General features: G+C 46.6%; 1 protein-coding gene and 1 long non-coding RNA gene across 2 annotated transcripts in view; one reads left to right on the forward strand and one right to left on the reverse strand.

Annotated features, from left to right (window-relative positions):
* Positions 1-14,426, forward strand: part of LOC310703018 — a 429,179-nt gene that overhangs the window by 305,511 nt on the left and 109,242 nt on the right. The window lies entirely within an intron of this gene.
* Positions 1-14,426, reverse strand: part of PTK7 (protein tyrosine kinase 7 (inactive)) — a 101,086-nt gene that overhangs the window by 11,485 nt on the left and 75,175 nt on the right. The window contains exons 5-13 of the mRNA XM_083494188.1: positions 12,410-12,560; positions 11,374-11,504; positions 9,601-9,870; positions 8,629-8,762; positions 6,287-6,422; positions 5,461-5,580; positions 5,051-5,200; positions 2,743-2,893; positions 544-671 (exon numbers count right to left, since the gene is read on the reverse strand). Coding sequence (XP_083350314.1) covers positions 544-671; positions 2,743-2,893; positions 5,051-5,200; positions 5,461-5,580; positions 6,287-6,422; positions 8,629-8,762; positions 9,601-9,870; positions 11,374-11,504; positions 12,410-12,560 — 1,371 coding nt within the window. The remainder of the gene's footprint in view (positions 1-543; positions 672-2,742; positions 2,894-5,050; positions 5,201-5,460; positions 5,581-6,286; positions 6,423-8,628; positions 8,763-9,600; positions 9,871-11,373; positions 11,505-12,409; positions 12,561-14,426) is intronic.

Here is a 14,426-nt window from a genome sequence, read left to right on the forward strand (position 1 = left end):
GAATTGAAAAGATATAAGGATGTTAATGAACCAAGTTAGGTTTATAAGAATTAGGATTTGGAAAGCCGTTCTAAGGATATGCATGGAAATTCAACCAAGGGGAAGCGAGGAAGTCACTTAACAATGTTAATAACAATGTTCAATAAGGTTATGATTTATGTTTGCTTGTGTGTTTTGTTTGTTTATAATTTTTGTGAAAATTAATAAAACAAAACAAAAATAACTGAAACCAATGAAATTTTTTAAAAACCATATTAAAGCCTATGTCAATCAATCAATCAATCAATCAATCAATCAAGATCCTTTATTAGGCATAGACATTTAAAGCCTATGTCAACATTCCACACATATTTATAAATGGGTAGGCTTGCCTAAAGAAAGATGTTTTTAGCAGCCGCAGTGAAAGGATCTTCCCAAGGTCGACAGGCACTACAAGACTGATTTCTGACAAATGTGCAATGAGTAGTATGTGGCTCGCCTTTAACAGTGCCAGTTCTGCAGAGTGAAGTGGCTGAGCGGGCATATTATGCGAACATCCCTTACCCACGACGTGGAGGAAAGCTTCGTGATGCTTGATGTTGCAGCTGTTTCCGGCGATGCACGTATACTTGCCGGAATCCTCACTGGTGACGTCATAGATTACCAGAGAGTTGTTAGACATAATTTGGACCCTGCAAAAGGAAGCAGACAAGAAGGGGGGGGGGCAGTAAGCAGAACCGCCCTAGGTAGCTCCAGAGCACGGTTCTGTGCAAACAGAATACACCTGCACCACAGAACGGCACCTTTAGGAGGGCAGCTCTAGTGAACTACTACTAGCATTACTACGTGTTCTTGCTGTTGTTATTATAGCAGCAATAATAATAATAATAATAATAATAATACAGTAGTACCTTGGTTATCGAACAGCTTATTTCTTGAATGTTTTGGCTCCTAAATGCTGCAAACCTGGAAGTGACTGTTCCGGTTTGCAAACTATTTTTGGAAGCCAAACGTCCGACGGGGCTTCCGATAGGAACCTCCTGCAGCCAATCAGAAGCCACGCTTTTGTTTCCGAAAGTTTTGGAAGTCAGATGGACTTCTGGAACAGATTCTATTCGACTTCCAAGGTATGGCTGTTATTCAATTTATATACTGCCCTTTTCCCGAAGATCCCAGGGCAATTATAACATCAAAAACATAACCGACGTGGCATAATAATAAAAAAAAAAAAATCAGAGAAGAAAATCATAATGACAGTCCACTCATATTGCAAAGGCCAAAGGCCTGGGTAAAGAATAATGTCTTTGCCAGGCGCCTAAAGACATACAATCATAGGATTGTAGAGTTGGAAGGGAAGCCAAGGGTGACTGAGTTCATCCCCCTGCAATACAAGAATCTTTTGCCAAACAAGGGGCTCGAATCCTGTGCTCTACCAACTGAGCTATCCCAGGCGTCGCCCACCCAAGGAGGCTGCAAAAAAGAGCCAGTGGAGGGGTATCACTGGTTGGATGGGGGGATGTAGCGTGGGGAGTGACAAGGGCCAATTTTGACCCCTGGGGGTTCCAACAGATCAAGTCCACTGGTGCACCCTGACCTTCACCTCCTACCCTACAAAGCTTTAGGCCAAAGCCTTTCCCCACTCTGCTACCAGCGATCCTTTTGAGCAGGAGTGTGCTTCCACTCTGGATGCTTCCACCTACCTTCCACTGCAACAGTGCTGTACTGCTTTGAGGCACGCTCTTGTTAAAGAGTCTGCCTGGCTTTTTAATCAACCCTAAACACTGGTTCTTGCCGCATGCCCTTCAGAGCAAAAGGGATGATCCCTTAATTGCCTGCCTATTGTGTTTGCTTCGGCTGTGCGGGAACCGGAGAGAGCTGCGCCATGGGCTAGGGAGTGCCATGCTCTTCCCACGCACATATACAAAAGGAGAAGGTTGTGGAGAAGTGCAGCCAGAGGACTCAAGAGGCCTGGAGGTGACCCCTGTCTTGCAGAAGAGAGCCTCCCTCTCTGTAAAAACACAGCAGGCAAGAGACTTGGTGAACCGTCAAGACATAGGCTTCTAATGCGGTTTAGTACGGCAACACGGTTGGGTCAACTAGGCTGCAGCTACTGCAAAAATGCTTCTTTTTACCTGCAGAACTTGAAATTCAAGTTGACAAGGCCCTGCTGTAAAGCAACGGGTGAATGCAAGAGGCTCGTTGCAGGAGGCGACGGAGGAACAAGTTAAGGGCTGTATACAACTAAATCATACTCTGCAGCCAGGGTGGTGCAGCGGTTAAGAGGCCTGGACCAGGACCTGGGAGACTAGAGTTCAAATCTCCACTCGGGCATGAAGTTTGCTGGGTGATCCTGGGCCAGTCCCTTAATTCTCAAGCCTAACCTATCTCGCAGGGTTGCTGCTGTTGTGAGGATATAATGGGGAGACGTATGATCATCACCTACAGCTTCTTGGGATAAAGGCAGGATATAAAGAAAGAGCAGACTCGGTGAAATCAACAGACACAAGTAACTTGGACGTCCACTGGATTGAATCCAACGCTAAGCACCAGGACTCCCCTTCATTCTCCTCTCCCCATGTACCCCCCAAAAGAGAAGTCTCTGCAGCAGATCTTGGGGGGCTTCAGAAGGGAGACGTTCCTTCATCCAAGTGAAAGTCTGTTGTGTGAGCAGGGCAGAAGCACTGGGGGTGCAACTTAGTGGGTGAAAGGATGCCTTTCCCCAACAGAGGTATTGAGATTTTTTTGGAGGGGATAGACCATTACCTGGGCCCGAATTTGTCAACTTCCAGAATCCTGTCCTTCCCTTTCCACTGGATTTGTGGCGCCGGGTCGCCTTCGGCTTGGCACTGGAACATGGCTGTGTGTCCCGGGTAGACGGTTGTGTCATCTGGCTTCAGCTTAAAGCTTATGAAAACTAAAAATAAGGAAGAAACTTCATTGTTTGGCGGCTGTTTTTCATATCATTGTATAAGTTTTGGTACATTAGGGTTCACCACTTTTTTCTTTCCCAGAAGAAAAGGCAAGACTGAAAGACAGCTGCACCCAGGTGCAGACATTACGTTTGGGAGCATGTTGGAAATCGATATGGATGGCAACCATCAGTTCTGAGAGCCACTCTCCCCAGAAGTCGCAGTATCCCACCGATGACTAAGCCACTTATTTAAACGTCTATATATGGGATGTGGGTGGCACTGTGGGTTAAAGCACAGAGCCTAGGGCTTGCCGATCAGAAGGTCGGCGGTTCAAATCCCCGCGACAGGGTGAGCGCCCGTTGCTCGGTCCCTGCTCCTGCCAACCTAGCAGTTCGAAAGCACATCAAAGTGCAAGTAGATAAATAGGTGCCGCTCCGGCGGGAAGGTAAACAGCATTTCCATGCGCTGCTCTGGTTCCCCAGAAGCGGCTTAGTCATGCTGGCCACATGACCCGGAAGCTGTACACCAGCTCCCTCGGCCAATAAAGCGAGATGAGCGCCGCAACCCTTTACCTTTACCTTTATACTGCTTTTCCAGTTGTTGAAAAAGGCTGTGCTGGGGGGGGGGGTGCACACGTGCGCTATGATTCGCAATATATTGCCAGGTAAAAAATTATGAAACCAACATCACAATATGGACTTCAAACCAGTTTGGGATGATATATCACCCAGCCCTACTACAGCGGTCCCAAAATGGAAAGAAGTCCCGATTAAAAAATGGATACAAAAAATTATGGAATATGCAGAAATGGCGAAACTTACCAGAAAAAGAAGAAATCAAGATAACTTTTTATAAAAAGCTATACAACATTTTACACAACTTTTTATAAAGAATGGAATTGGTTTATTGAATATTTACAAAGAAACTGTAAACAGATAAGAACACTGGCAGGACTACAGTCGTACCTCGGCTCCCGAATGCCTTGGGAGTCAAACATTCCAGCTCCCGAAAACTAGAAGTGATTGTTTTGGTTTTTGAACTTTCTTTCGGAAGCCGAATGTCCGACGGGGCTACTGCAGCTTCCAACTGATTGGAAGCTCCTGCAGCCAATCAGAAGCCACGCTTTGGTTTCTGAACATTTCGGAAGTCAAACGGACTTCTGGAACGGATTCCGTTTGACTTCCGAGGTACAACTGTATTGTAATAACCTGCAGTTTTATAAGAGTATACATTTAAAGTAGAAGAGCAAATGATTAAAGTAATATGGAATATGCAGAAAATATAAAAAGGAACCGCAAAAAGAGGGGGTAAGAAGTTGAGTTTTGAAATGCTAAAATGATTGCAAAATTATTGAAATGTATAAAATCGAAAATCATAAGAGAAACCTGTGACACCACCCAAATACCTCCACATAGTTCCATCCATATTTCTGATATTACAATTTATCAGTACATCGCAATATCTAGCTGGTGATATATCAAAATGTTGAAAACCAAATACAGTGGTACCTAAGGTTAAGTACTTAATTTGTTCCGGAGGTCCGTTCTTAACCTGAAACTGTTCTTAACCTGAGGTACCACTTTAACTAATGGGGCCTCCCGTGCCCCCACACGATTTCTGTTCTCATCCTGAAGCAAATTTCTTAACCTGAAGCACTATTTCTGGGTTAGCGGAGTCTGTAACCTGAAGCGTATATAACCTGAAGCATATGTAACCTGAGGTACCACTGTATTGCCCAGCCTTTGTCTGTCTGTCTGTCTGCCCCTCTCTCTCTCTCTCTCTCTCACACACACACACACACAAAACAGCATTACAAGGCTCACAGAAGCACAGAATTGTAGAGTTGGAAGGGACCGCAAGGGTCGTCTATTCCAACCCCTGCAATGAAGGAATCTTTAGCCCAACGTGGGGCTCGAACCCACAACCCTGAGATCAAGAGTTTGATGCTCTACTGACTGAGCTATCAGGTGGGCAGTGTGTCTAGAGCCATGAACAGGAGCCCACCTCTTTGGTGGTGTTGACCCAAATGTCAACATTTTACCAAGAGTGACTACTGACCACCCCACAGGCCTCCTCAGAAAATCAGGCTGGCAGATCTCAGACTTCTTAAGTCGCCAAGCACTGCTTAAAAAGACAATCCTCTTCTACCCAACGCTTACCTGCCACTGTGAGCTGGACGGTCGCTCTGATCTCTCCCTGAGGGCCGTTGGAAGCAATGCAAGTATACTTTCCGGCGTCGCTCCTCGTCACTTTGCGAAAGCTCATGTTTCCAGCATTCTGACTGACCCGGGCTGGCAGGCTGCTCCCGTCTGGGTAAAGGAGTAGAGAGATCATTCAGGAGCAGATCGCAAGTAGCCGACTAGGACCTAGCATGTCCTGGCAAAGGATTAGCTTTGCAGAGATGGGAAACTATTGTCAACAAAGGACAATGAACATTTTAGAAACCCAATGCAAACCTCCTGCGCTTCTCTGCAAAGCAAAAGGCGAACATCTAGAGACATTTTTTTTTTTTTGCAGTAAGGCCTGTTGATACAAAGCCCATTGCACATTCTGAACATTTCCTGCTCACCGGTTTTAATCCACTGGATTGCAGGCTTTTCCCGGCCTGTGGCTGAGCAAGAGACGGTGACCTCTTTATCAAACTCGACACACTGCTGAGGCTGAGGGGTAGGGGTGAACTTCAGCTTCTCTGAAATTAAAATGCCCGGGTAAGACATGAGCACAGTAATCAAACACAAAACAATGAATCCTGAGCTCTCCTTACAAGACAGTTTAGCGCTTGTGGGCGGAACAGACTCAGGCAAGGCCAAGCAAGGCCCTGAAAAGGCTCCGATTCTCAAGGCATCGTCAGGAGCAGGATACGCACGCTGACCGATTGATTCATAGTTGGAAGGGATTCCCAGGGGTCATTTAGCAATGAAGGAATCCACCTGATTCAAAACACCCACCCACCCCACTCACACACAAAAACAAAGATCGCCACAGCCAATCACAAACAACCACAGCCTAAGCCAACCCCAACCTCTCTCACCACCAAAGGAACACAAGTGAACAGCAAAGAACCTGCACAAGTGACGCTGACACCAAACCCTACATACATTAAGAATAATAGAAACATTGCCACCCGACCCCACCCCCACCTATCTTCCCCCCCTCCACCCCCTTTTTTTTTCTTTCCCTAATGTCTCAACAAATGAAACGGATTTGTAGAAATGTTACATGGAAAAAATACGAGAGACATTACACATACATCTGTAAAACAAGAAAATCCTTAATAAAAAGAGTGAAAAAAGCAATGAAGGAATCCCAGCTGAATTGTGAGGGCATATGTTTGTTTCGTGTAGCGTATGCATACAGAAAACGAGAAGAGTTCCCCCCCAACAGGAGTCACATACCCAGGACGTGCACCCGAGCCTGCTCCTCAATGCTCCCGGCTGGTGTGCTGCTCACACACTTGAACACTGTCCCGTCGTACACTTCCACGTTGTTAATCCGCAGTGTCCCATTCTCGGCAATTTCAAAGCGGGAATCCTGCCGGATGTGAAGAAATGGCCAACATGTGATGAGCGCAAAGGCCTTTTAAGGTCCCCCAAGCCAAAAGAAACAATTCCAGGGGGTGGTTTTTGTGCAGGCTACTTCTTCCGTTTCCGCTGCCGGAGACTACACCTGGAATCTTTATTTTTTACCCTTATGCCTTTTCAGAGCCCCAAAGGCTCACTTTGATCGGCAGAATTGGCGCTTTTACAGGCGCAACATAATACTGCACCGCATCTGTAAGAACGGGACTGTTTAGTGTGGCAGCATCAAGACTGTGGAACTCCCTGTCTATTGATATCAGGCAAGCGCCTTCACTGCATTCTTTCCGATGCCTGCTGGTGACATTCAATAATAAATTATTGGGAAGTTCTCAATGTCTCATTTTTGCTTTTTTATTTTATTTTTTACACATTCTGTTGCAAACCACCCAGAGTGGCTGGGGCAACACAGTCAGATGGGTGGGGTACAAATCATAAACTATTACAAATTATTGCTCTTATTCAGACAAGCCTACCCAGACATTTAGAAAGTGTGTATGAGTTTTCATTTGTTTTAGTTGTTTTAACTTTCCGTACGTTTGAAATCACGGCTGTAAATTGCTCTGTGATAATTTCACCATTTTATGTTTTCTGTAAGCTGTTTTTAACGGTACCCCCAACTACAATCAAGCAATAAATAAATTGATGATATAAATAAATCATCAGCAAGTTAGGGCATCCCTGATTTGCCTCGGAAAAGAATAGCAAAGAACCACTAAATAAAAATAAAAATTGGAAGAGGTCCCCCCCCCAATTTTTTATAAATTCTGTTTCTTAAAAGGTGTAACTAGGAAAGTGAAAGGTCTGTTTTGTAGGCAGAAGAACTGGCTCTGGCACCAGCCCCAAAGCCCCATGGCAGAATTCGAAAGAACCTCAAGTGCCCACTTTTTCTTCCTGGCACAGTCAAGTCTCCACCACCGATGAGGTTCTAGCTGGCTCTTGTCTGCAACAGCCAGAACAGGGCACTGTTTCTAGAAGCATCTCGCAGGGGAAAGGGGGGACTGAAAAAGGAGACTGCAAATGAAAGCCTCTTTAGTTCTGTGTCAGATGCTTGAGCCCGTCTCCCTTTTGTTGTATTTTTTTTTATGAAAAGGATTTAATTGCATAATAGGATTAAGCCAGTTGGAACCTGATATACATACATACGCACATATATAGACAGCCACGGGACACAGTCAGCTGTTGAACTGCAAGACCACACAACGAGGGTTTAAATGAGCATGTGTGTGTGAGAGAGAGACAGAGAGGGGGGGAGGGAGAGAGGGAGGGAGAAGGAAAATGGTGGCTCTGACCGGAGGCCGCATGGCCGTGTTTAATTGGGTTGGTTCGCTGTGCTGTAATAGGTGGGGGGGCCTCTCTTGAGGACACCAATGCGCCCCTTCTTGAAACACACACTGTATTCAGGACGCAGGCATGTATAAAGGTAAAGGGTAAAGGGACCCCTGACCATTAGGTCCAGTCGTGGCCGACTCTGGGGCTGCGGCGCTCATCTCGCTTTATTGGCCGAGGGAGCCGGCATACAGCTTCCGGGTCATGTGGCCAGCATGACTAAGCCACTTCTGGCAAACCAGAGCAGCACACGGAAACGCCGTTTACCTTCCCGCCGGAGTGGTACCTATTTATATACTTGCACTTTGATGTGCTTTCGAACTGCTAGGTGGGCAGGAGCTGGGACCGCGCTGACCTTCTGATCGGCAAGCCCTAGGCTCTGTGGTTTATCCCACAGCACCACCCACATCCCCACAGGCATGTATACTCACATACAAACATCCCTAGACACAGGCATAATACCTCTGACACCCAGCTGCTGGGAATCACAGGTGGGCAGAGTGCTGTTGTGCTCATGTCTGTTTTCAGGCTTCCTGCATGAAGCTGGCCAGCCAGAAAGCTGTACTAGATTGCTTCCATCACAGTGTTCTGTTGCAGCAGAAGCGGTTTAGTCCTGCTGGCCACATGACCATGAAAGCTGTCTGCAGACAAACGCTGGCTCCCTTGGCCTGGAAAGCAAGATGAGCGCCGCAACCCCATAGTCGCCTTTGGACTCAACTGTCCAGGGGTACTTTACCTTTACCTTTTACTGCTTAAACTGTAATCAAAGAGCAATAAAGGAGACACAGCCGCAAAATTGAGGAGCCAGTTCCGCAAAGCCCCTCAGTGCTCACCTCTGAAATGGGGATGCCATTGCGAAACCAGCTGACTGTGGGCTTCAGAGACGCTTTGCTGAGACAGTGGAGGTATCCTGGCTTGCCCTCTTCTAGCTGGCTGTCCTTGGGCTTCTCCACCCATTTTGGCATAGCTGGAGGCAGGAGAGAAAAGCAGACACTCGTCACAGCTGACTCTAGAGCAGGAAAAACAGTAAGATCATCCCATGCCATCTTGAACACAAGAGACCTGTGGAATAACTCGCCCAAGAGTCGTGGCAGAATCTGTTTCTTCATCGGCATTAGAGGCAGTAATTCAATGTACGTGGCAAGGAAGCCATCGTTGACCTGCTGAAAGGATCTAGGGAAGAGATGGAGAACCTTTTCCAACCAGAGGCCCACATTCCCTCATGGGCAACCTTCTGGGGGCCACACATCAGTGGTGGGAGGGGGACTGAGGTAAAAGTGGATGAGGCAACGGATATTATTTGCACCTGGGTACACCAAAAGCCTGAGGTTTCCACACACACCAGCAGCACATACACCTCTCCGTACATTGTGGTCCCTTCCAACTCTATGATTCTATGAATTCATAGAACTCTATGATTCTATCACAGTTCTGGGCAGTTTCCAGCCAGGAAAAAGGACTCTGGGGAGGGAGCAGAGCAGAGTCATTGAGGGAAACAGCCTGGAGCTGGGGCTGGGAAGAGTGCTGAGGGCCGTATAGAGAGGACTGGAGGGCCATATTCAGTCCCCCGACCCGAGCTTCCTCACCGCTGATCTTGTGAAAACCACAGTTCAGGCCAGAACTCCAGTGCAGGGCCAATCCAGTCCCAAGAACCAAGGAGTAGCTGGTTTTGTCCACCAAACTCTCAACCCAGAACCAGAACTGGACCCTCCCTTTCCTTTCCTCTCAATCCCACACCACCCGTGACTCTCTCCCACACGGTGCTCCTTCCACGCTCTCGGTATCTGCAAAAGGAGTCTGCTTACTAGCTACTGTGATGGTCAGGTTCTGCTTCTTCTCTCCAGCCTTGTTCACTGCATGACAGGTGTACACTCCAGAGTCCTTTTCTACAACGCTAGTGAAGATGAGGTCCTCGGCTTCTTGGCGCACCCTGCCAGTCGCAGGGAGCGGGGCGCCGTTTCTCTCCCACCAGATACGGGGTTCAGGGACTCCCCGAGGCGCTAGGCAGGACACCCGCTGCTCTTTGCTGGCAATGAATGTCTTTGGGCCAAACAGGTAGGTGAAATCTTCAATTTCTGAGGAGAAATGCAGGTGCTGAACTTAGAAGGCAGCGGTGTCAGATTGGGGAGAGCTAGGAGTGGACCATGCCACAAATATGTAGCCTCATATTTGGGAGTAGTAGTAGTAGTAGTAATAATAATAATAATAATAATGATGTTTTATTAATTTCAAAAAAATGGAAGATACAAAAACAGAATCCCAACTTACCCCCCCCCCCCGCCGCCTCCAGGATGGATCAATCTAGTTAAGTTTGCTCAAGTCCAATCCGTGATTTTGGCGGTTACCGTTCTTCAGGGTTATCAGCAAAGTTTTTTATAAAAGGATGCCGTATTTCCACAAAAATCATCTACATCATTTGTGTAATTCAGTTCATGTAATCTCTGTGTTAATTTTTCTTTTATGGCAACTGACCATATTCTTATTCGCTGTTACAGTCGTACCTTGGAAGTCAAACAGCCTAGTTCTCGAACGTTGCAAACCCGGAAGCGACTGTTCCGGTTTTCAAACGTTCTTTCGGATGCCAAAACTTCCGACAGGGCTTCCGATTGGCTGCAGGAGCTTCCTGCAGCCAATCAGAAGCCGTGCTTCAGTTTTCGAACATTTTGGAAGTCGAACGGACTTCTGGAATGGATTCCGTTCGACTTCCAAGGTACAACTGTAGTTGTATTTTTCAGGAAGGTGAACTCAAAGGGACCTGCAAAAAAGTGAACCGTATAGAGAAGTGTATAAATGATTGTATGGAAGGTCTAAAATGCTCCAATGTATGTAATAAAGAGCAGATTCAACTGAACCTCGTACCACTGACAGATAAGTAATTAGAGGTGAGGGGGAAATCAGTGTTATATTGCCACATGTGGACCACTCAGGTCTTGGGGAAAGGGGCACAGGAGGCCAAGTTCAGTCAGCTCTGCCCTACCCAGAATTATGTCAAGGACCAGACCCTTCAGACCAAAGCCTTGGAAGCTAGGGGAATATCCTAATAACCCCTAAAAATAGTGTGGTTCCTGGCATCAACCATATTGGGCCCTGCTATGAGCAGGGGAAGCCCCACTGCTGTTGCCACTGTCGGGTTGTTGCCTGGTTAGCGCTGACCCACAATAGGGTCTTCTTGGCGAGGCAGTTCTCCATTGGTGGAATTCCCTCATTGTTCCCCTCAACACCATTTTATTAAAAGTGCAATAGAGAAAGAAAGAAAGAAAGAAAGAAAGAAAGAAAGAAAGAAAGAAAGAAAGAAAGAAATTACTATTAAATCTCAGGCAGCATTTGACAAATGAAATACTCTGTCTCCCTGGCAACACTAAAATTAATAGCAGTGGAATTCTTATGGGCCTGTCTTCAAATGTTTTTAATTATTTTAAGAGGCTTTCAACTGTTTTAAATGTGCTTTTATTTTATTTGTAATTGCATTTTGTTTTAACACCGTGTTTTGTTTTTTGATACCCAGCTCTCTTTTGGGCAAACAGAAATGTAACAATGAATTCAATAAGCAAGAAATCTTTTGGAGGCGCTCATCATACCTGCCAGCTGTAACGTTGCCTCCAAAACAACGGCCTTCCCCCTCTGTCCGCGACCAACACATTTATAGACTCCTGCACTGCGTGGTTTCACCTGAGGTATCAGCAAAGAGCCGTTGGAGAACAGCACCGTCCTTTGGGAACAGGGAGAGAAGAAGACTGGCGTCAATGACCTTTCAGCAGAAGAGGTGCTTACAGGCAAAGACAGGCTTACCTCTGTGCAAAAACACCCCCCCTTTTTTTAGATAAATGTTTTATACTGAAATTTCCATCACGACAGACATTATAAGTCAAAACCACAAGGCTACCAAAGCAGAAGAGAGCACAGAATGAATACAGGATCATGAATGTTTCATCATAAAAAGGCATATAGTAAAGGTAAAGGGACCCCTGACCATTAGGTCCAGTCGTGACCGACTCTGGGGTTGCGGCGCTCATCTCGCTTTATTGGCCGAGGGAGCTTCCAGGTCATGTGGCCAGCATGACTAAGCCGCTTCTGGCGAACCAGAGCAGCGAACGGAAACGCCGTTTACCTTCCCGCCAGAGCGGTGCCTATTTATCTACTTGCACTTTGACGTGCTTTCGAACTGCTGGGTTGGCAGGAGCTGGGACCGAGCAACGGGAGCTCACCCCATCACGGGGATTCGAACCGCCGACCTTCTGATCGGCAAGTCCTAGGCTCTGTGGTTTAACCCACATATATATATATTTAAAAGTGCATATAAGACATAATAATTATTGTGAATGGGAAGGATTGGTGCACCTTTAGACCTAGCCATAGCTGGCCATGTTTTCAGGCGGGCTTTCTATTAACATAAGTTGCAGTTGTGTCTTGAATAAAAGGATACCAACGAGAAATAAAGCAGCCCTGTGTGCGTAAGCCTAATTAATGTATGAAGGGATTGATACCATAGAGTAAGCCATCCTGCCAGGCTCCAGCTATGTCCACTTCCCTTATGCTGGGAGGAAATGGCGAAATATGTATTTCACATGAGCAGCGCCCACCAGAATGTTTTCTGTCCTTAAAGGGGCGGCTTACCTGGACTTATTGGAAACAGGGGTGTCGTCTTCGAATAGCCATTCCTGGGTGGGAGGTGGCACAGCTTGGAACTTGCAGTGGAACATGGCCTCTTCATTCCTATTGACAATCTGGTTCTCAGGAACAATCACGGGGCGGGGAAAGCTTTCATCTGGCGTGAGGAAAAGGGGAACATGAGAAAGTGATGGTTTATCGCATAAGACCCTAGGCCTAGGACCCTTGTACCTACGAGACGGCCTCTCCCGGTATGCCCCACGGAGAGCCTCAAGGTCCATAAATAGCAACACCCTAGTGGTCCCGGGCCCTAAGGAAGTTAGATTAGCTTCAACCAGAACCAGGGCCTTTTCAACACTGGCTCCGGCCTGGTGGAATGCTCTGCCTCATGAGACCAGGGCCCTGCAGGATCTCTTTCCTCAGGGCCTGTAAGATGGAAGTTGTTCCGCCTGGCCTTTGGATTGGAGCCAATTTGATTCCCTCCCCCTCTTTCTTTTTCCTTTTTCCTCCTGTGATAAGGCTGCATTTTAATATTTTAATGTTTCAATATTTTAATGTTGTATTTTAATCTTGTTTTTAAGTTGTATTCATTCAACTTGTTTTTATTATTGCTTGTTAGCCGCCCTGAGCCCGGCCTTGGCTGGAGAGGGCGGGGTATAAATAAAAAATATTATTATTATTATTATTATTATTATTATTATTATTATTATTATTACTATTACTATTATTATTAGAGCCCATCTGTATCTGGTCCACAATGGCCCATCAGATGCCTATAGGAAGCCCAGGAAATAAGCACAGCACTTCTTGAGCCCCAGCAACTAGTACCCAAAGACATACTGCCCCTGACCCTGAAATAATATATAGCCATCATGACTAGCGGCCACTGACAGCCTTGTGCTTCACTGTTACACCTTGTGGCAGTGAACAGCCTGGAGCCAAGGGTGGGTGCCAAGAGTAGTAACAACTCACACGGTGTCAGCGAACTCTATTTAAAGACACAAGCAGCTCAGGAGGCCAGGCCTAGTGAGCACAGCAACCCTTCCGGCAGATCTTGCCCCAACGAGGCAGCTGCGAGGACTGAAGGTCCTGGCCTTCCCACAGTTCCCTAAGTCTCTTCTTTCCCCAGGTCCTTGCCAATCAATCTGAGACTCTGTTGCCGTGCCTGTCTTTACTCCACCCTCTTCATACCTCTTCTGGTCCTAGAAGACCAGCGGGGAGAGGAGCTGGTCACGGCAGGAGGGGGAGACCCCCCTGGCTTCTTCAGCAGCCTCTCTGATCTCCTCCTCCCGGTCTGCTCCCTCTGACCCCTTGTCGTCATTCCACCACCAATCCCCTGTCCCTGTGTCTCTAAGCCTACTTCCCAGCTGGGGCCTCACCACTCCTTTGCCAGTCCATCACACTGTGTACAGTCTGAAGAAGCACTTATTTGCGTCCCTCCTGAATTACCCAGGGTTCCTTCCTCTGGGTCAATACAGTGGTTCCTCTGGTTATGAACTTAATTTGTTCCGGAGGTTCATTCTTAACCTGAAACCATTCTTAACCTGAGGTACCACTTTAGCTAATGGAGCCTCCCATTGCCGCTGTACCACCGGCACAAAATTTCTGTTCTCATTCTGAGATAAAGTTCTTAACCCGAGGTACTACTTCCGGGTTTGCGGAGTCTGCAATCCAAAGTGTTTGCAACCTGAGGTATTTGTGACCCGAGGTACCACTGTAGTTTCCTTCCTAGCCCAGTGGTTGCCATTAATTTGATTTTGAATTGATTTTAGAATGAAATGATTTTAGAATGCTGTGTTACTTTTATTGTTAGCCGCTCTGACCCCGGCTTCCGCTAGGGAGGGCGGGGTATAAATAAAATTATTATTATTATTATTATTATTATTATTATTATTATTATTAAAATAAAAGGCAAAGAGGCACAAGAGAATGAGGATGAGGGCTTTTATATCTGCAGGCACACCTCTGGCTAGAACGCAACATCCAAGCAGGTCCACCACCGTGATGCAAGATAGAGCTGTCT

This window comes from Podarcis liolepis (genome assembly GCF_965112155.1).
Source record: "Podarcis liolepis genome assembly, chromosome: 3".
Classification (NCBI taxonomy): Eukaryota; Metazoa; Chordata; class Lepidosauria; order Squamata; family Lacertidae; genus Podarcis; species Podarcis liolepis.